The sequence below is a fragment of the Mesoplodon mirus genome (assembly GCF_964341445.2).
Source record: "Mesoplodon mirus genome assembly, chromosome: 10".
NCBI lineage: Eukaryota > Metazoa > Chordata > Mammalia > Artiodactyla > Ziphiidae > Mesoplodon > Mesoplodon mirus.
In genome coordinates this window covers 25,189,164-25,212,197 of record NC_138986.1, presented here as the reverse complement: position 1 = coordinate 25,212,197, position 23,034 = coordinate 25,189,164, and the positions used below count along the sequence as shown (strand labels likewise).

General features: G+C 39.3%; 1 protein-coding gene across 5 annotated transcripts; it reads left to right on the top strand.

Moving 5' to 3' along the window:
• Nucleotides 1-4,144: 4,144 nt before the first annotated feature.
• On the top strand, nt 4,145-21,831 carry CCDC28A (coiled-coil domain containing 28A). 5 transcript variants are annotated; one of them, XM_082633374.1, is made up of 6 exons: nt 4,145-4,554; nt 6,409-6,608; nt 10,441-10,604; nt 15,018-15,172; nt 16,942-16,964; nt 21,270-21,831. In XM_082633374.1, exons 1-6 carry the CDS (start codon nt 4,243-4,245, stop codon nt 21,322-21,324), a joined length of 909 nt encoding a protein of 302 aa, XP_082489500.1. In that variant the 5' UTR covers nt 4,145-4,242; the 3' UTR covers nt 21,325-21,831. The 5 variants fall into 5 exon arrangements, with proteins under 5 accessions (XP_082489500.1, XP_082489497.1, XP_082489496.1 ...); XM_082633371.1 differs by having other exon boundaries at nt 4,422-4,547; XM_082633370.1 differs by lacking the exon at nt 21,270-21,831 and adding an exon at nt 19,512-19,657 and having other exon boundaries at nt 4,422-4,547.
• The last annotated feature ends 1,203 nt before the right edge of the window (nt 21,832-23,034 follow it).

The following is a 23,034-nucleotide window of genomic DNA, read 5'->3' as shown; positions in this document are numbered from 1 at the left end:
ACTATGAGCAACATTTCTCAACCCACACCCTCTGCCACAGAGAACAACTTCCCCCACTTGATCATACAGAACAATTCGCCTTTGTCAACCTCATATCCCCAAACTCAGCCTCCCGTTCACCTGTACGTATCCAATTCTCATTACTGTATTACGACACACGTGGGCCATCTACCTACAGTCTCATCCCTTTTCTTGCCCCCATGTAAAGATTTATTTCCCCATTGATAGGAATTATGGCAACTCAAAAGACAGAGTGGTAGCAGCTTAGGTTTTAGGTAACATTTCAAAATTTCTTCGTTAAATAGAGATATAAATAGTGTTATGGGAGCCATTCCTACTCTTTACTCCCTCCCGCCCGCCCTCCCTCTTCTCTCCCTCCTCCCTCCTCCCTCCTTCCTTCCTTCCCTCCATCCTCTATTCTGTAAGCTACCCCAACAGGTATTTCTTAGCAATCTTGTGATGCTCCATGATAATACTGCTACTTAATTAAAACTCAACAAAAAGAAATAAAACTGATGGAATGCAGTGTAGCTAATTTGCTGGTCCCGGTATACTTTGTTTTTTGGTTAAGCCTACAGTAAGCCTTCTTCTAAAGGTGGAGTGTCCCTCTGACAAGAACTTAGAGAAAGGATGAATTGTCCTCGTATCTTGCTGGCAGCCATCCCCTAATCCTGTTAACTACTCCTGCCCTTAAAAAGGAAGTGTGAATATGAAATTATATTAAAACACTAATCGTGTAGAATCACAAGCCGAAACTATACCAAATATTAAGTTTTTAAAATAATCACCCGGGCAACAATTTCCCTAAGCTTCAGGATTAGTTCCTTCATTAGATCCCTTGGTATGAAGGCTTGGGAAACAGAACACAAATTGCCCAGCTAAAAAAAGAACACTTGCCTGGGGATTAGTGACATCATCTGATTGGCATTATGACTGGGTCTACATCTATGGACTTTGGGGTTTAAAGAAGAATTATGTGTAACACTTTACTTTCAGAAATAAAATCAGAGAACTTCATTCATTCGTAACACATACATTTATTGAGCACCTACCTTATGTCATGTTCTATGTAATGCACAATGCAATGTGCTTAAGATACAAAAATCAAAAAATAATATCTATCCTATAAAATATCTAAAAATATAAAATAATATCTATCCTATAAAAAATAATATCTGCCCTCAAGGAACTTAAAGCCTATTGAGGGAGACAGATTAATCAAAGACCATATATGTGAGAATTTTGTAAATGTCTAAGTCTGTAACTTTTCAGGTCAGTTGTTTACCCCCTTGTTTGCATTTCCAAAGCAGTCAGCAGTAAAATACTTACAATTTTAAGGGTCCCTGTGTTTATTTTGGGACCCTTCACTAATGCTTAAGATGTACATCTCAGAGTAGACCAGAATCCACACCACCACACTGACTGGCATTCTATCAGTTCCATGAATATGGCAAGCTCATTTCTGCTTTAAGGCTTGTTTATTAGCTGTTTCCTGAGTCAGGCGTGCAAAGAAGCATTGATTCTGATCTATCTTGGCCTAGGCATTCTGGTATAGGAGGAAAAGGAGATGTAGGAACCCTTGGAAATGATAGATAGGCTTCCAAGTGAAAAAATCAAAACCCAAAAATCTCTTCCCTAAAAGAACCACAACGGACAACAAGGCGTGACTCTTTTCCAGGCACTGAGGTAGAATAGCCATTTGCTTTGGGTTGAGATACCTTTCATCTCCTTTAGAGTGTAACCTCCAGGGGAAAGACATTGCCAGTTTGCAGCTCAACAAATGAAGATGTACAACAGTGGCTTCCAAACCCATTCATCACCTAAGGACGTTACAGGAAAATATTCCTGATTTAATAAAATGTAAAAAAAAAATTATGACACTTATGATGCTATTGGAAATTTGAACACTGACTGCATATTTGAAAAGATTAAGCAATTAGTGTTGTGTTAGGAATAATAGTGATCTAATGGTAAAGTTTTTAAAAGTCTTTTAGAGATCCATACTGAAATATTACAGATTCAGTGATATCTGGGATTTGCTTCAATGTAGATATTACTGGACAGGAGAAAATGTCAGGGGAGGGGTATAAGTGAAATGAGATTGGCCACGAGTCAACAGCTAGATGATGGATACTTAGGGGTTCATTATACCATTCTGTCTTCTTCGGTATATGTTTGAAATTTTCCATAAGAAATAATATTTTTGAAAATATGCTAATCTTTTTTTTTTTTTTTGGCCGTACTGCATAGCATGTGGTATCTTCCCCGACCAGGGATCCAACCATGTCCCCTGCAGTGGAAGCGCAGATTCTTAACCACTGGACTGGCCAGGGAAGTTCTGAAAATATGCTATATAGAGTACATTAGTGGAGGGTGAGGGGAGTGGTCTTGTTGATCACAGCTCCTATCCTGGAAATACATACTGTCTTTAGGAAAAAAGTATCTGATTAATTTACACAAGGTGCGCATTTAACAATCCAAAGCAGGGATCTTTGCAGTATAAAGGAAAATCTAGTAAGTCTCAAAGAACAAGATTTCTTTCAAGAACTCTAGAAAAAGTACCTCTATGACTCTATCTCATTACTGCATTATGTTGCAAATGCAAATACCACAGGGCTCAGAGGGATACTAAACACATTGTGTCTTAGAGAAAAATAGAGATCACCTGAACTGATCTAAAGGAGGCAGCTGCTCTTGGGCTTGAACTACTGTTACCAGCCTGTTGTGCAGATCTAGTGTGGTCAGATCTTCCCATTTATTACTGGGATGCCAAATGGATGAGCTGACATCATTTTTAATTCCTTCGCTTTTAACTGTTAGTAACCAACTTGGAAAAAAAAAGTAGCCTGTGAATCACCAGTTTGCAAGTTCTGCTTATTCAGATAAGACAATTCAGGGATGAGTTAAGAGACATTGAGAAAAGATATTGAGAAGATTGCCCCCTACAGCATTGTTTGTAACGGTGAAAAATGGGAAACAACCTAAACGTCCATCACTATGGGAATTCTCAGATAGTTTGTGGCAAGTCTATTTGATAGAATACTATATAATTAAGACAAGTGAAGTCTAGCCATCTGTATCAATGTGGATAGATCTCAAAAAACAGACTTGGGTGAGAAGTCAACTTGTAGATCAATACACAAAATATAAAGCTTTCATGTAAAACTTCAAAAGCCCAAAGTCATTCTATATATTGTTTACAAACACATAGTAACAGTGAAAGTATACGAACCTAGATTAGCAAGATGCGTATCAAATTTAAGACCGTAGTTACCCCTCAGAAGGGAAGTAGAGTGGCACTGAGAATAGGTAGCACCCGCTTTATCTGTAATGGTATATTTCTTCATTTAAAAATATAAAATGATAAAACGTAACATCCGTTAATTCTGGATAGTGGGTGCATGAATGTTTACTCTGTTTTTCTTTTTAAAACATTTCAGAATTTTAAAAATGGAGGGGGTCGCGGTAGAACATCCCATATTAGAAACCAGGATAATTGCATTCGTCTGTGCTCTGCCTCTCGGGCATTGATACGACCTCTAGATACGGTTTCCTTATTAGCAAACGAGGGAGAAGTACACGGTGCTTTCTAGTCTCTTCAATCTAAAGCTCTATGAACCTAAAATCTCCCACCCCTAACGGGGAAGGCTACCCAGATGAGGGAATAAAACATGGATTCTCCCCCTCATTTAGGAGAGTTCAATCTCTCTCAATCCTCAACTCCTTCTCCAGAGGGAGTAAAGGTAGGGAGGAACTGTCTTGGCGACAGAGAGACGCAGCCTTTCTGAGCGTCAGCTTCCTCATTTCTAAAAGGGGGATTCTAACACCTAATTCATAGATTGCAGTGAGGTTTAGAGATGACGTCTGTCAAGTGCCTGAACAGTAGCTACTTATAGCAGCAGTAATAGCATTTCATTCAGGGGCTCAGCCTCGGGGTTGCTAAACAGAATCACGTTTTTTTACGCCGCCTTACAAGCCAACGTTGTTTTACCTTGCGAAGTCCAGGCGAGGCGTCAGAAACAATCCGGAACAGTTGCTATGGCGACACTCTGGTTCCGCCTCCACGCTTGCTCGAACAGCGTGCTGGGAATTGTAGTGCGTGGGAGCTGACACGGAGAGGGCGGGACAGCTTCCGGAAAAGGTACTACATTTCCGGTTCTTGCCTCCACCTCCCCTCCTGACCCTCCCAGCTTCTGGGCCACTGAGCCCAAAATAAAAGCCCAGTTCTGGATCCTCCTTTCCATGCCCGTCGAACTTACAGTTGAATGCAGGACAGGGGAAGCAATACGGTGCCAGAGCCGGAGACGGGAGCCGCGCATGTGGAACAGGAAGAGGCGAGGCTCCCCGCTAGTAAGCGGAGGTTCCGCCTCCTTACGTCACTTCCGTAAACAAAGGGCGTTGTGGAGACGAGAGGTCCGGGATGTGACCCCGGCTCAAGCTGCAGCTGTAGCATCGGCGGCTGCAGCTGCGGCGGTGGCTTCAGAGGCCCCGGCGTCCTTGCAGGTTGAGGAAGAGGACCCCGATCCCCTTCTTCCCTTCTTCCCCAGGTATGAAGTGGAAGCAAAGGCACCCCCGCAATGTCCCCCTGTAGGCCCCTCCCACCACCGGTTCTGGCCGCTACCGGATTCTGGGCTGGGAAGGTCCTCCGTGACGGCTGATTAGGGAAGGGCAATGAGGTGAAGTCAAGAGGAATTTCTAGTGGTCCGGCTTGGAGGCTGTGGGTTCCTGGCTGTCAAACTAATGTGTGAGTTAGACTATGAGCTGTAGTCTATGAAGGTCTTCTCTGAATGGTTCCTTGCTGCTTGGTATACAAGAAGGGTTTCGGTGCTCTTGTAGTGGTGATGTTATCTAACCAAAAAAGCATAATTTTCGAGCCCTGGCCCCTCAGAACATCTTATCAATAGTTTAGACCACTGTTGGTTTATTTGCATTGTTTCCTGGTTTTTTTTTTATTCTTGTGTCACCAACTGTGTCTAAACATAATTAAATTAGAAAACCAGTGTGTGTATGTGTATCATAAATTTATACGGATCCTTGCCTCTTTGGAGAACTGATATCCCATCTTCTCTATTCAGTTATTTTTTAAACATTTAATTTGTGTTGCATGCTGAAACAACCCCAAAATGTCTGCTCTGTTACTTAAAATGCTTCTTAAAAGAAAAATTGTTAGCCAAGATTTAAGCGGATTTACGTTCATTATCTGGGATTAGAGACTGGGCAATAGAGCCTCTCCTTTACAGCCTTTGGTCCTTTGGAGGTTTAGCTCCAGTTACGATTGTCTAGAGTCAGCCTGAGCCAACTGAGCTCAATGGTTTAAGTAACAGTGCGAGTAGTAGCTCGGAGTCCAGACAGTAGCCAAAAAAAATTATTTTCATTAAAATTCTCAAATAATTACTTGAGGAGTGACATCAGTGGGTTTGAGACTTTTTGAATGGTCATAAAATGATTAAATTCAACACAACACACAATAAAAGACCTAACAGTCCTAGTGCACTTTACAATCTGATGAGAAGAGCCATATAAATTTCTCATCTCATGATGCATGAAACCATATATTTAGGAAGAAGTTAATATGATGCATAAATAAAAAGGAAATGTGGAGGGATATTTTTAGATGGGTGGCTGTTAGAGAAATAAAGCTGGTTAATACATAAAGGGAAAGTACTGGATAAATAGAAGGTTTTACACATATTCTCTATGGAAGGACCCACTGTAACTTCGTAGTGTAACTTTTTCGACATTGACAAAACTAAACTTATGTAATAAAGTTTCATGTTTCATTGGAAATAGGTAGAGAAAGTAAATTTAAAATTGTGATGGGACAAGTTTAATTTTACAGAACTTCATTTGATCAAGGAACTAGAATCAGTATTAACTCTAGGCAGCAACTGAATTTCTACTTGGTAGTTGAAATAAGGTTTCTAGTTGCTAATTAAAATGCAGGTACCCATGTCAATTATATATCTGTTTGTATCTAGGTGGTTTTTCAAAGAATACGTTTTAGAAGGAGACCTAAGGGGCACATAAAGCTTGAGTCAGGCTGGATGATTTGTTTAGTGTTTATATGTTGTTCCCCTTCTATAAGAATGGAGGGAACATTGAGGGCAGGGACTTTGTCTTGTTCAGTACTGTCTCCCCAATGCCCCAAATACTGCCTGACATGTAGAAGAGAGTAAATTTTTGTGGGATGAATTAATAAACAGTGAAAAAATTTTTGTCTAACAGGCAGTTTTGGTTAGGGCTTCTGTGTACATAATACAATAAACTAAGCTTAAGAATCCTTGTTCTAACTTTCTTTAATGACCTCTGAAATTCTTGATCCTCTTACAGCCCGTGAAGTGGGTCTTTGAAGCCCTTTCATTTTGGCGTATTATAGCATATGTGTATAATTTTGCTGTATTTCCTTAGGTCATAAGAAGCTGGCCTTGGTGCAGTAAGGAACTTAAAACAATGGAGGAGCGCAAAGTGAAGAGGAGGAGTCCTAAGTCTTTTAGTGCCCACTCTACTCAGGTTGTTAATGCCAAAAAAAATGCCATTCCAGTTAGTAAAAGCACGGGGTTTTCAAATCCTGCATCACAGTCAACTTCACAGCGACCAAAGTTAAAAAGGTGAATTCTTTTCTTTCACATTGTCACAGCAAAATGCTATTAAAGTCAATACTAAATCCACTAATTCTTATAACATTTTTTTCCTCTTGGTTTGACTTTTGAGACACATATTACATGTGATTTAGAAAAAAATTTTTTGAAGGTTACAGTGTATAGAGATTAGAAAATGCAGAATGAATGATTGGCTTTAAGGCTCTTACTTTGTCTCGTATTAAAACATACGGAGCAAAAAAAAAAAACAAAACATACAGAGCAGGGACTTCCCTGGTGGCACAGTGGTTAAGACTCTGTGCTCCCAATGCAGGGGGCCCGGGTTCGATCCCTAGTCCGGGAACTATATCCCACATGCATGCTGCAACTAAGGATCCAGTGAGCCACAACTAAGGAGCCTGCCCGCCATAACGAAGGAGCCTGCATGCCGCAAGTAAGGAGCCCTCGAGCCGCAACTAAGACCCAACACAACCAAATAAATAAATAAATATTAAAAAAAAAAATACAGAGCAAGAAAACTTGCAGACAAAGTTGATGAGCTAGCCAGAAATGGAAAAGACATATCTGGTTGTTGTTTTTTTTTAAGCTGAGTGTTTGTGCTTTGGTAGTTTTATTTTTTTTTAAAGAATGAGTTCACTGTTTTAATAGAAATGATTTGTATTTATTGTAAATATTTAAACACAGGAAAAATTGAAAGAAGAAACAGAAGAGTACTAAAATCCTACCACCTAGAAGTAATCATTATTAATATTTAGTGAACATATTAATATTTGTCTTAAGGCTTTAAAGGAAATGGGACAAGTTTATTTATTTATTTATTTATTTATGCTGTGTTGGGTCTTTGTTTCTGTGCAAGGGCTTTCTCCATTGTGGCAAGCGGGGGCCACTCTTCATCACGGTGCGCAGGCCTCTCACTATCGCGGCCTCTCTTGTTGCGGAGCACAGGCTCCAGACACGCAGGCTCAGTAGTTGTGGCTCACGGGCCTAGTTGTTCCGTGGCATGTGGGATCCTCCCAGACCAGGGCTCAAACCTGTGTCCCCTGCATTAGCAGGCAGACTCTCAACCACTGCGCCACCAGGGAAGCCCGGGGCAAGTTTAAATGTTACCTATTATTGCTGCATATATGAGTATTTTGTAGGGTTAGATATTTGGAAAGCAGGATAATATCTTAAGAGAAAAAGCATTTCAGGGCTTCCCTGGTGGCGCAGTGGTTGAGAGTCCACCTGCCGATGCAGGGGATACGGTTCGTGCCCCGGTCCGGGAAGATCCCACATGCCGCGGAGCGGCTGGGCCCGTGAGCCATGGCCGCTTTGCCTGCGCGTCCGGAGCCTGTGCTCCGCAACGGGAGAGGCCACAACAGTGAGAGGCCCGCGTACCGAAAAAAAAAAAAAAAAAAAGAGCATTTCATAATCTCAATCCTCTAGATAATTATGATTAAATAAGCTAACTGCAAGCTCATCATGAGAGTTAGTTAAGGAAGTAATGCTTGTAGCACTTTGTAGCCACTGGATTAACACAAAAGACAAGATTGCTGGTGATGATCTCACACTGTCTTTGAGGAAACAAAAGGGACATAGCCAGAGACCCTTGGAAAAGAACATTCCAATAAGGACTAAATGAAGAACAAAAGTTATAAGGCCTTCTTTTGAATATATTATCAGATTGGAAAGGGGTTTTCCTCCTGGAGGAGTTTAATTTAGAATCAGATTTTGAATATGGTTATGGTTGATGAGGAAAGAAAGCCAAGAGATTTGAAAGGAAATCACTCCTTTTCCCAAATTTTTGCATCAGTTTATTTGTATCTCATTGTCTTTTCTACCTTGTACTTTTATTTCTCTACCCTCTTCTAGAATGTGGGCTTCCTGAGGGCTGGGTCTCGTGTGCCAGACAGTATTTAGAGTGGGGCTTTGCACATAGTATAATTTCAGTGAGTGCTTTTTAATTGAATTATTTTAACATAAAGTGAGACAGTGTGACATGATCAAAAACACCGAAGTAAGAAGAAACAGATTTTTATTTTCTTTTTTGAGAAGGTTGTTAAGTGATGAACTGATGCAAAACACTTACTTGGATAAAGCTTCCAATTTGAAAGAAAAAAAAATTTGCTCTACTGAAACCTTATAGTCCATAGTAGTTTATCTCAGATTTTAATGTGAATATGGATCTCCTGGGAATGTTTTTAAAATGTAGATTCTGAATCAGTTAGTTCGGGATGGGGCTTCAGCTAAGCATTTCTGATAAGCTCACAGGTAATACTGATGGTACAGGTCTTGGACAGCACTTTGAGTAGCAAGATACTAGATAGTGATAGTAAATCTAATATCATGTATGTAAAATTACAAATCCCGCTTTGTGAAGAACTGTTAGTGACCTAGTGTCAACGGCCTACGTGTTCTAAGTTGATTTCTTTTCACGGGAATTAATTAGTCTTGCCACCTTTGCCCGCACACTCAGAGCCCCCCAGTACACCCTATTTGTCTTACCCACATTGTGGCGAGTGCACCTGTGGGGAAGAGGTCTTCATGCCATGTTATGTAGAAATTAACTGAGTCCTGAATATATGTGTTAACGTCAGGATCTGTAGCCCGTGTCGGGGTTATAAAAGTAACACACAACCCCCCCTCCCATTTTTGCCTGGTTCACTCCTAGTCTTCAAGCCTTCACTCCCGTATCGCCTTTAGGAAGTTTTCTCTGCTACCCTTAGGTTGAGTAGACTGTTCTTTCTCTCTGCTCCCATATTACAGTATGTATAGCACCATCACTCCAGAGTTTGAGAGCCTGGCATATGCTAGACATGTGTAATGAGAACTAGCCTAGTCTAGGGGTTCGGAAAGGGCCTTCCTGAGCAGATCACATTTAAACTGAGACTTGAAGCATGTGTGGGAGGTAGCCTGGCAAGGATGGCAGTGAGGGGCAGGGTGCTAACGTCGGCAGAGGATTAGCTGCAAGGAGACGAGAGAAGGGATTTCTAGGAAGCAAAAGAGATTCAGAATGTGTAGAGCATTGACATACAAGAGAGGATAGAAATTCTTCAGGTTATCAGACTACTGAAAGGTTTGCATTAAGTAAGTTATGTGATCTGACTTGACTTTCTAAAAATTGACTTGGCTGCTCTGTGGGCTCAGAGACAGCACGTAGAGGCCGGGAGACCAGCTGGGAAGCTGCTGGAGTAGTTGGGTCACGTATAGGACAGTGGCAGTGGAGGAGGAGAGATTAGAGACAGCTCTATGGGTGTGACCAGTAGGACTTCGTGACTGCACGTGGGAGCCTTAGGAAGCTGGAGGAGTCAAGGATAACAGGTTCTAGCTCTCCGTCACATGTTGACTGTGAATTTCTGTCTGTCTCTCTCCTTAGACTGGGCGTGCTTCAGGGCAGTCACTGATGGCCTGCACGCATTCATATACTCAGTGTCTGGCACTGTGTCAGCTACAGAGTAGGGGCCCCATAACCACTTGTTGGACAGCCCATAATTCAGGGAACAGCTAGGATAAAGTTAGATGGGAAAGCAGAATGTGTTTACGGAGAAGTGAAATATGAAACACAGGCTGGTAAAAAGACTTACTAATTCTCTCTTCAGTTTTTTTTGCAGTCCAAAGAATTACCATAGAGTAAAAGTACATTACTCAAACTCTTTATATACCTTAGTAGTTTTATTTTATACATTTGTTTGAGATTTTCATAGCCTGTTCTTTTGGTTTCTGCCTTGAAATGGCTGCTTTTATTTAGTATTGATTTTATTCGGATGTCTTGTTTTTTTCCTTTATCTAGAACAGCCTGAAAAAGTATCTCTTTTTAAAGGTAATTATAGGCAATTAATTTTTTATTGCACCCTTTTCACAGAGTGATGAAAGAAAAGACCAAACCTCAGGGTGGAGAAGGCAAAGGCGCTCAGTCAACCCCGATCCAGCACTCCTTCCTCACCGACGTCTCTGATGTCCAGGAGATGGAGAGGGGGCTCCTCAGCCTTTTGAATGACTTCCACTCTGGAAAACTCCAAGCATTCGGTAATCCATAGATGTTTCTCTCTACTCTTTTTCTTCTCAAGATGTTTGCATCATATTTTCTGCATGTATTTTGCAATTCCTTTTTGAAGTGTCATTTTCTTTTATTTAAAAAAAAACAACAGTCCAGAGGCATAAAATGCAATCAACCTAGATTTCATTTGTTGTGGGATATAATTTGTCTTGTAAGATTTCAGGAAAAAAGTTTTTTAAAAAGGGAGGGTTAGTTGAATTGTTAAAGTAGGATTGCTGTTGAGGGACTAAGTATCTTGAAAGTGTAACAAACAAAAGGGACATTCTCTGTCAACTGAAATATTTTAGATTTAGTGTTTCAGTTTTAGAAAGACTCGAGATCATTTTTCTTTACCCTTTCAAGCCTAAACTTGTGTCTTGCTCACAATGCCTGACTTTCGAATATTAAAGAATCTGGCTTGATGAAGACGTAAGAACAGTTAACTGATCGTCCCAATAAAACTCTGAATAGGTATTTCTGTGTACGTGTTCACAAAGTGTATGGTCAGATATTTCATGTTCAGCTTCCAACTCACTTTATAAGCTTTTTCTGATGATAAAAATTATTTCCCTGCATTTTTAAAAAGCAGTCTAAAAATTATTGAGTGCACACATATGGAATCTCACACAAAAGCATAAATGCCATCAACATAAATATTGTGTTTTTAGTGCCGTCTTCCCCTCCCCAGCTCTTTTACTTGGCTTCCGTACCCCTTCCCTCACGCCCTCTACTGCCTCTGCCTCCCCCCAGCCCCAACCAGTTAACTGTGTGACACACACACGCACACACGCACACGTACACACAAAGATTTTTCTTTTCATTGTTTTCTACAAATAGTATCTTATATACACTTTTCGGTGTCTTGCTTTGCTCACTAAACAATACCTGATGAAAATCTCTCTGAGTCACCTGGTATAGCTCTAATTCATTCTTTTTTTTAGTGGCTACATAATTTTCAAGTTGTGAATATACCCTGGTGTATTCAGCCATTTCTCTGTTGAAGGGCATGTACCTCGTCTCCAGTTTGGAGCTGCTAAACTCAATGGTGTAGTGAACATCGTTTTACACGTATCCATGTGTGGCTGTTTTGATTTCTTTGGGATGGATTCCCATGAGTGGGATCACTGGGTCAAAGCATAGAGGGAATTTTAATTTTAATAAAAGTATCCAGATTGCTTTTCAGAAAAGCTCTTGCACTTTTAGTTTTCATTAGCAATTTATGAAACAGCTCTTTTCCCTGAATTCCCACCAGCTAATAGGTATTACCAACCTTTTCATTTTTGCCAGCCTGTTGGTGTAAACGGTTTTATTTTATTACTGTTGAGTTTGAATAGCCATGAATGTTTGTTAAGCGGTTGGATTGCTCTTTTTTAGGACCTTTACCCAGTTTTTCATTTGGTTATTTATCCTTTTGTTGTTAATTACTAAGAGCCCTTTGCATATTTTAGGTACTAACCCTCTGACCTCTTTTGTTTTTATTTTTTTAAGCAACATTAGTGTGTCTGGAATTTATGGTATACATCGCCTTATAAAAGTTTTAAATTTTTGTATACTCAAATATGTCTATCTTTTCTTATAGTTTCTGGGTTTCCAGTCATGGTTATACTATTATTTGAAAAGAAGACATTAAAACATGTTATTTATTTCACAAAGATGTTTTATGACATCCCTTCCTCCTTGCTTTACTCCATCCCGGTAAGGTGGCATCTTTAGAATACTTTCACTTCCCTCTCCCCTCTCTTCTCTCCCATCCTTGAGATGTAACCTCTGGATCACTTTTACTTCTTCACTTTTCTCCCCAACACCCTTCCTGCCCTAACTTTTAAGTGACTTTGTATTCTTGGACTGAAGTCTCTGTTATTTGATGGTTTGCTATATATAAGCATTGCAGATGAGAAGTTGATTGCCAGTTGGATTCTTTCTTTCTTTTTTTTTAAAGATTTATTTATTATTTATTATTTATTTTATTTTATTTTTGGCTGAGTCGGGTCTTAGTTGCAGCACGCGGCATCTTCTGTTGTGGCACAGGGGCTCTTTGTTGTGGTGCACGGGCTTCTCACTAGTTGTGGCATGAGGGTTTTCTCTCTCTAGTTGTGGCGCACAGGCTCCAGGGCACGTGGGCTCTGTAGTTGTGGCATGCAGGTTCCCGAGGGCGTAGGCTCTGTAGTTTTACAACACACAGGCTCTCTAGTTAAGGCATGCAAGCTCAGTAGCTGTGGTGTGTGGGCTTACCAGCCCCGCGACATGTGGGATCTTAGTTCCCTGACCAGGGATTGAACCTGCATCCCCTGCATTGTAAGGCGGATTTTTTACCACTGGACCACCAGGGAAGTCCCTGGATTCTTTCTTACCAAGTAATTTTTTTCAATCTCAATGCTTGAAAGATATCCTTCTTTGTCTTTAAAGTTTAAGCGTTTACCAGAATATGCTTAGGACTGTATCATCCCTGTCTGGAAATCAGTGAGCCCTTCATATCTGCCAACTCATCTTTCATCTCAAGGAACATTTTTTTCTATTGGTCATTTATTTCTCCTCCATCTGTTCCCTTTTATCCTTTTGGAGATTCTGTTGTTCTCATGTTAGGTCACCTGGGTCCATCCCCTGAATCTCTTCTCTTGTTCCTTGTGATTTCTACCTCTATATTTTTACTCTATATTGTTTTCCTCTGTCTATATAATATATGTACATCTTTATATGTATACACACACACACATACATATACATCTCTTGAGGTAGTTCTTCCACTTGACCTTCCAGGTTGCTAACTGTTGAAAAACATCATTAAAATAGAGGAAATATGAGATATTTTACTATGAAGAAAGGATGATTTTGAAAGAGCTGTAGCTAGTTTTAAAATTATTAGTAGTCCTTAACATAATGTAATATAGTCAATTTATGAAGATGTTATAAAGCTGGCTAGAGGGCCTCCCTGGTGGCGCAGTGGTTGAGAGTCCGCCTGCCGATGCAGGGGATACGGGTTCGTGCCCCGGTCTGGGAGGATCCCATATGCCGCGGAGCGGCTGGGCCCGTGAGCCATGGCCGCTGAGCCTGTGCGTCCGGAGCCTGTGCTCCGCAACGGGAGAGGCCACAACAGTGAGAGGCCCGCGTACAGCAAAAAAAAAAAAAAAAAAAGCTGGCTAGAGGAAAAGATAATATAATTTACATTAATTCATATTTATTCAAGATACATACTTCAACTTTAGCTGAGCTATATTATACCTTTGAGAAAAATCAGAGGTTTTGGGAGGGGAAAATGATAGTATCAAGAATTTGGAGAGGCTGTACTGAAACTGAATGAAAATTTGTAATATTTCATGTATATACATCAGTTGCTCTGGGCATATAATGCTACCTCAGAGGAGTCTAGTCAATAAACAATGCAAGACCTGTCCTTTAGCAATAAGTTTTCTTTCTCTGCTGTGTATACATTGTGGTTCTCATTACATTCTTCTCTGCTATGTATACATTGTGGTTCTTCATTACATTCTTCACACTTTATTAATATTTTCACTTATATTTCTTTTTTTTTTTTTTTTTTTTTGCTGTACGCGGGCCTCTCACTGTTGTGGCCTCTCCCGTTGCGGAGCACAGGCTCCGGATGCACAGGCTCAGCGGCCATGGCTCACGGGCCCAGCCGCTCCGCGGCATATGGGATCCTCCCAGACCGGGGCACGAACCCGTATCCCCTGCATCGGCAGGCGGACTCTCAACCACTGCGCCACCAGGGAGGCCCTCACTTATATTTCTTAAAGGAGGAGTACACGGTTGGTTGGCAGAATGATTCATGGTTGAAGTCCTTGTAGGACTCTTAGTTTCACTCAGATCATTATAAAATGTTGGGTTACTCAGTTTTAATGGCAGTTGTCAACTAGGATGTGAATAGATGGTGTTAACACCTCTCTATATATTACTATTGAAAAAAATTTTTTACCTAAAGGGTTCTTTCATTCTTAAATTTTTTTCTATATCTTTTTTTTTTTTTTTTTTTTGCGCTACGCGGGCCTCTCACTGTTGTGGCCTCTCCCGTTGCGGAGCACAGGCTCTGGACGCGCAGGCTCAGCGGCCATGGCTCACGGGCCCAGCTGCTCCGTGGCATGTGGGATCTTCTCAGACCGGGGCACGAACCCGCGTCCCCTGCATCGGCAGGTGGACTCTCAACCACTGCGCCACCAGGGAAGCCCTATATCATTTTTTAATGCTCATGATTATTTTTTAGATTGTTGTTGTTTTCCTGGTTGAAGATTTGATTTATAATTTTACACAGAAAATATGCAGTCATTAATGTAATTTACAAAAGAAAGAAAACCAATTTCTTTTAAGCACCTTGACTTTAGAAGTTTCTCCTCAAGACAGTTAGTTTGACCTATCCTAATCTTTATTAATGTTCTGGAATGTTCCCCCAGGAAATGAATGTTCCATTGAACAGATGGAACATGTTCGGGGAATGCAGGAGAAATTAGCTCGCTTGAATTTGGAGCTCTATGGGGAGTTAGAGGAACTTCCTGAGGATAAGAGAAAAGCAGCCAGTGACTCCAATCTGGATAGGCTTCTGTCTGATGTGAGTACAGTCCTCTTTCTTTACTCCTTTCTTAATCAAAATTTTTATTGAGATAAAATTCACCATTTTAACCATTTTAAAGTATAAATTCAGTGATTTTTAGTATATTCACAATGTTGTGCAGACATCACCACATCTAATTTCAGAACATTTTCATCACTCCAAAAAGAAATCCTGTACCTCTCAGTTCTCCCCTCCCCCTATCCCCCAGCAACCAGCAATCTATTTTCAGTCTCTATAGATCTGCCTATTCTGGACATTTCATATAAATGAGAATCATAAAATACGTGGCTTTTTATGTCTGGATTCTTTCACTTAGTGTCATGTTTTCAAGTTTTATCCATGTTGGACTTTATACTCTTGAAAGCAATATATCCAAAGGATATATTGGGATCCAGTATATCCTTATATTTACATCTAAGCATATTTTCTGGGATATTGGAAAATCTAAAAGGAAAATACTTGCTTCTGTACACATAAGAGATCTTAAGATATAGAAGATAGTAGGTCAAAAGATCCTGGCATGATTAATGCATTTTGCCTTATTTACTCAGGTGGTAGTTACTTATAGTGTGTTTGGTGTTTATGGTAATTTAGTAGGTTGCCATGTGTATTTGCTTGCAAGGGTTGCTGTAACAAAGTACCACAGACTGGGTGGCTTAAGCAACAGAAATTAATTTTCTCACAGTTCTGGAGGCTGAGAGCTGGAGACCAAGGTGTCAGCAGAGTTGGTTTCTTCTGAGGTCTCTCTCCTTGGCTTGTTGAAGATTATCTTCATGTTCACATGGCATTCTTCCTCTCTGTGTGGGTCCCTATGTCCAAATTTCCTCTTTTTGTAAGGACACTAGTTATACTGGATTAGGGCCCATCTTAATGACTTCATTTTAACTTAATTCCCTCTTTTAAGAACCTGTCTCCAAATATAGTCATGTTACGAAGTATTAAGGGTTAGGACTAAAACATGAATTTTGGGAGGATATAATTCAACCAGTAACACCATATAGCATTCTTATATACTGAAAAGTGTTAATTAAATTTGCCTCTTTAAATCTTTTTTGGAACAAAAATAAATAAAAATTGAATTCAACATTCTTTAGTTTCAGATTCCATATTTACCAGTAACAGAAATGGTTAATTTCTATTGCTTTTCTCTATCTTTTGAATAAGTAAATGTGAGTGAAATTGTATGCCCATAGTTTAAAAATTTCAAACCTGTACTTTTAATTGTGACTGTGGTACGTTGAAAACTGAATTTGAAACCAGAGAGCCTTTGTTTAGTCCAGGGTCTACAATAGAGCTGTATAACTTTGGGCAATTTAATGTTTTTGTAACTCAGATTTTTCTCTCTGTAAAATAGGGGTGGTTAATTCTACCTCATACTAAAAACTGAATATCACATAAAATTGTTTTTGTAATTCTTAAAGTTTTTAAAGATTTTGATCATTAAAATGGCAGCTTTTTAAAAAAATCTATTATTAGAGATGATTATAATTAACCATGGTTTTAAGAATCCTTATAAAACTTCAGTTTTTATCATATGGTTTTAATTCTCTTATATTCTTATTTCATAAATACTAAAGCTACTTTATTATTATTTTGCATAAGTGAATTTCCCAGTCTGGAAATTTTTAGAAAGTTTTTTCTTTAATACTTTTTTGTTTAAAGAAAGCTTAAATGTGAAATAATGTCTTTAATAATGTATGGTTAACAATTATCTATGATAGTTATCTTATAAAAATAAAACTTAAATTTGTTACTTTGTGTTACAGCTAGAAGAATTGAATTCTTCCATGTATCCTTTGCTTAACATCAGCAGTGAAAAGTTCGCAGATTATAATTCTTGGTGAATAGTCCCAATCAAGTGAAGAAACCTACTGCTATTTACTGGGGCCATCTTTCCCTTTAGTTTCTAAATGGAATTTCCCAGTAGTTTTGTATGCTGAAATTTTGTTTTTCTGCGGTTTGTGCTTTGCTCTGTATGGTTTCTGGGTTTTTAAGACAAATTTTTAAAATGTTTTAATCAAGAGAATTAAGAATTAAGCTAGGGCTTCCCTGGTGGCGCAGTGGTTGAGAGTCTGCCTGCCGATGCAGGAGACGCGGGTTCGTGCCCCAGTCCGGGAAGATCCCACATGCCGCGGAGCGGCTGGGCCCGTGAGCCATGGCTGCTGAGCCTGTGTGTCTGGAGCCTGTGCTCCGCAACGGGAGAGGCCACAACAGTGAGAGGCCCACGTACCGCAAAAAAAAAAAAAAAAAAAAAAAAGAATTAGGCTAGTTGCCATATACATTATTTTGAATCTTAGATTCTTAAGCTAAATGGAAGTGGGATAGCAGACATAATACAGTATTCTAAATTTAGTATTAGAACTAGAATATTTTAGATGCATTAAAGTGTATTATAGGGTTAACTTAAAGGAAATCACAAAGGCACATGTAAAATATTCATGTTTTGACATTTCAATTTAGAGCAATTATTTCAAGAAATTTTAAAAATGTATTTTTGAACATACTGATAGGCACAATGTGAGATATATAAGAACAAATAAAAAATGATCCTGCCTGTAAAATAATTTTAGTGGTAAGACATCTCTTTGAACCAAATAGTGAGATACTGGAAAGGATACTGTTGTAGAGTTAAGAGATTTGATTTTCGAAATTTGGTTCCATGTTTTGCTAATGTAAATTTGGGTAGATTGTTTAACATTTCAGAGTATCGTCTTTAATATGGGGTAACTGCTACATGTAATCATGTGTATATGAAAATTTCCAAACTATATAGAATATATATTTTTTAAAAATCACTCTTACTGCAATAACATATACTAACTGCTGAATTGTGCAGTAAAAACAACGAAGAAATAGGAAGATATATACAAATCCAGTAATAGTAATTAATATCTCACCTTTATTGAATACCTACTATTTGCCAAGCATTATATGAAGTGTTTTACATGCATTATCTCATTTGATCCTACTCTTGGAAGTAGGTGGTGTTATACTCCCCATTTTACAGATGAAGAAAATACAGTTTTGAGAAGCCACATAAACTGTAGGAGATATTAATGTAAGATACCACTGCCAAGAAAGAGTTTAATATGGGGGTAAGATAGGAGTTAATTAGGAGGCTTTTCTTAGGAGTAGTTCCCGGTTCTTTTTTTCTTTGTATTTGTTTTACGTTATATTCTATGCTTTATATTCTCTCTCTGCTTATGACACATAACTCCTCTCCTCTTATCTGAGTTTCTGTTAAACATTTAGACTCATTTGTCTCCCGCTTTCCTCACTTCAGCCCCCACGGTTCAGCAGGCTGTGGTGGTAGACTGCAAGCGCATGGCCTTTGGACCGCTTGGTCTCAGGTCTTGGTAAGCAGCTATGTAACCTTGAGCAAAGCCTAGCAACCCTAGTTTCCTCATCTGTAATAAATGTTCTTTCCGTGTTCATACTTTTCCCTCCTAATTTTCCTCTCTGTCATCAGTGCCCCTATTAGTTTTTTAACATCTTTATTGGAGTGTAATTGCTTTACAATGGTGTGTTAGTTTCTGCTGTATAACAAAGTGAATCAGCTATACGTATACATATATCCCCATATCCCCTCCCTCTTGCGTCTCCCTCCCACCCTCCCTATCCCACCCCTCTAGGTGGTCACAAAGCACCGAGCTGATCTCCCTGTGCTATGCAGCTGCTTCCCACTAGCTATCTGTTTTACATTTGGTAGTGTATATATGTCCATGCCACTCTCTCACTTCAACCCAGCTTACCCTTCCCCCTCCCCATGTTGACAAGTCCATTCTCTACGTCTGTGTCTTTATTCCTGTCCTGCCTCTAGGCTCATCAGAACCATTTTTTTTTTAGATTCCATATATATGTGTTAGCATACGGTATTTGTTTTTCTCTTTCTGACTTACTTCACTCTGTATTGACAGACTCTAGGTCCATCCACCTCACCACAAATAACTCAATTTTGTTTCCTTTTATGGCCGAGTAATATTCCATTGTATATATGTGCCACATCTTCTTTATCCATTCATCTGTCGATGGACACGTAGGTTGCTTCCATGTCCTGACTGTTGTAAATAGTGCTGCAATGAACATTGTGGTACATGTCTCTTTTTGAATTATGGTTTTCTCAAGTGCCCCTATTATTTTAATCTTCAAGATTGTTTAAAAATCCCTCCTATGACTATAGCAGACATTGCTAATCAGTCGTGGCACTATCTGCCGTTTAGCCTGGACAGGGGCACGAAATTATTTGCTGTCTCTTAATTACAGTTAGTTGTCAGGTGTTATCAGTTCTGTTTTGTATTCTTCCTTCATTCTCTACCCTCATCACCTGATTCCACAGCCTTTCAAATTTCTGTTCTCTAGAAACCCTAGAGCTGCACTGTCCAATATGGCAGCCACTAGCCAAGTAACTACTGAGCACATGAAGTGTTGGCAACATGGATTGACATGTGCTTTAAGTATAACGTGCACACCTGATTTCAAAGATTTAGAATGAAAAGATGTAAACTATCTCAATATTTTTATGATTACATGTTGAAATGATAATTTCATGATTATGAATATAAATAAAATATATTTTAAAAACTATGTCTGTGGCTTACATTATATTTCTATTGGACAGTACTGCTGTAGACTTTAGACATTGCCACTGAGTTATTCTTCCTAAAACATCACTTTCATCTTGCCATTCTTGTTTCTCACCAAGTTTTTTACTATGTCAGATTTTTAAAAGGTTCTCAGTAATTTGATCACGGCATAGTCACCCTGTTATAGTTTTCATTATTTTTCATTCCCACCAAGTTGGCTTTCTGGACGCCCAAGTTCATGCTCACCTTAATGCCTTTGTTCAGGTTGTACTTTCTACCTAGAGTTGCTCTGGCCTCCCCCTTCTCCTTATCAAATAACATTCAAGCTGACCATTTCCATAAAGCATTTTGTTTGTACCCCAAACTAGCATTCTGCGTTATTTCATTATCTGTTGATATGTGTTAAATCTCAGCCTTCCAATTGAACAAGAATATCTCTGACGGCACAGCTCATGTCTGTACATTTTTGCAAACGTCTGCTGTACACGTATTGCTAGCATTTAGTTGTCCTCAATATATCCAGATCATTGTTTGAATTGAGTCTTGAAAAACAGGTGGCAAGTGGATCATATAGATGAAAGAGGAAAATGAAAGGCAGTGATAAGAAGGGAATGGAATAAACTATGCAGGAATTTTATCCTATTTCCAGTTTTCTTGAAGAACAATTCAGAGGATTATAGGAAAGGTTTTAGAGCTATGATGCTTTTATTTCATTCTCTTGGACTTTCACAAAGAAATTATTTTCCCAAGGAAATGAAGTGGTGTTGTCTTCTCAAGTGAATTTTGTTAATCCAGTAAGTTTTCATATTTGCCTCTAATCAGCTTCTTACCATGAAAATGATTCTTGCTGCATTAAAATAATTCTGTGCTCTATTAGAACCTAGAACATAGTCTTTTTTTTTTTAAGCCCTATTTTTTTTTCTTTCTTTGGCTGCGTTGGGTCTTCGTTGCTGCGCGTGGGCTTTCTCTAGTTGCAGTGAGCCGGGGCTACTCTTCGTCATGGTGCACGGCCTTCTCATTATGGTAGCTTCTCTTGTTGCGGAGCACGGGCTCTAGGTGCGCGGGCTTCAGTAGTTGCGGCGCGTGGGCTCAGTAGCTGTGGAATACGGGCTCTAGGCATGTGGGCTTCAGTAGTTGTGGCTCGCGGGCTCTAGAGAGCAGGCTCAGTTGCTCCATGGCATGTGAGATCTTCCCGGGCCAGAGATCGAACCTGTGTCCCCTGCATTGGCAGGCGGACTCTTAATCACAGTGCCACCAGGGAAGTCCTGGAACATAGTCTTGAATCAGTGATTTGTTTTTAAATCTTCAAATTCTAGACATAGTAAAATTACTTTACTCCATTTAAAGATTGTCTTACCACATCCAAGTTTCTCAATAGCAGCATAGGCACTTTCCCTTTAAACATACTTCTTTTTTTATTACCTCTGTCTCTTAGCTCTTGAATGTAATTTCCAGAAATTTAAAAGAAGCACTCACTAGAGAATGAAAATCTTCTTAACTGATGAATCCAGACAGAAACTCCATTTGGCAGATGCACAAGATGTTCCAAATACTTCTGCCGGCTAAAATGAAACGCAGTCGCTTTCTCGTGGTTTGAAGAAAAGCAGCATTCTTTACTCTTCTAGCTGAATCCAGTAGCAGAATCATCTTCCACAATAAGGAATTAATTAAAGTGCAAGTGCAGTGACTGCTTTCACATGCTGCTTTCAGTGAACTCGACTTGCCATAATTCACCATAACTGGAGGCCTCGGCCTTGTGGAAGGCGTAATCAGGAAATGTGATACAGAGCTTTTGCTGCTATGCTTTATATTGTTGCCTTACGGGTTATACTTGAAATGCACTGTGCTAAATGTTGTTGATAGGGCTGAAGGATTTATCCTTCCTGAGCTCACCAAACTTATTCCACTGTTGATCATAAGTTGATGATGCCCAGGCTTTTTGTGGGAGCCCAGCTTCAGTTTACGTTAGACAATCAGTACACACGCCCGGTGTGTTTTCCAGTGGCCAGTGACAACAAAATGTTAAATGAGTATTTGTGAAATTGCTATTTTTAATAAAGTGATTGTTTTAAATTAGTGTCTCTCTCTGTTTTGGAGAAACCTGTAGTCTTCAATCTGGGAATACAAGGGCTCAGTCCTCAAAGGTAAACTGTGTTTAGAAAATTGAGGTTCTGTAACTTTCTTGCAAATCTTGCAACTTATGCACATTTAAATATTGGCATAATGAAAAGAGCATGGTCTTTGACCTTACTTAGACCTTGATTTGAATCCGCATTCTGCCCATTAGCTTTGGGTTCATGTGTGTTTACTCAGTTTCTATTTTAATTTTTGTTTTTAATCTAGAAAATGAGGTTAATGACCAGCTTGTAGTGGTTGTTATGAAGAAGTAAAAAAGTACATATAAGATGCTTAGCACAATAGCTGACACCAGTAATGTTCAGCAAACAGTAGCTGAACATTAACATTAGTTTTTAAATAGCTTTATTGAAATAATCCATATGCCACAGAATTCACCTTTTCTAAAGTATATAATTCAGCGGTTTATAGTAGATTCACACAGTTGTGCATCCATCATCATAATTTAATTTTAGAACATTTTCATCACCTCAAAGCTCATTAGCAGTCACTCCCTATCTCCCGAACCCCTCAGCCCTTGACAACAGTAATCTATTTTCTGTTTCTACGGATTTGCCAATTCTGAACATTTTCTATCAATGGAATCATACAATACATGGCTTTTGTAACTGGCTTCTTTTAGTATAATATTTTCAAGGTTTCAAGGTTCATCCATGTTGTAGCATGTTATCAATACTTCTTTTCCTGGCCGAATCACATTCCATTGTATGGATATACCACACTTTGTTTATCCATTTATAGCTCACTTGCCTTCACCTTGTAGAATAGGTCCATGCTTCTTCCTCCTTGTTTCCAGGCCACAGAAACAAGCACCTAATGGGAGATGGGGAGGGTGGGGACCCATTGAACAATATTTTTTAAAAGTCTCAATTTCAGTCATTTTTGGCATTCTGGGTTCCAAGAGTTTTGATCAGTTTATCTAATCAGTCTTTCTAATACCCCTTTTAAAACAGAAAATCATCAGAACATTAAATGTAACCTTCAAAACTGCTTTGTTGGATTGAGCAAATAGGGATTCCAAGGGAAAAAGCAGTCTAGGGTCTGACTGAGCAAAAGGAAACTTTGCCAATTGATGTGTTTTTCTTGGATGGGTCCTGAGATAGAGTAAAGCAAAAGCTGTTTCCTGTGGCTTAGTGACAG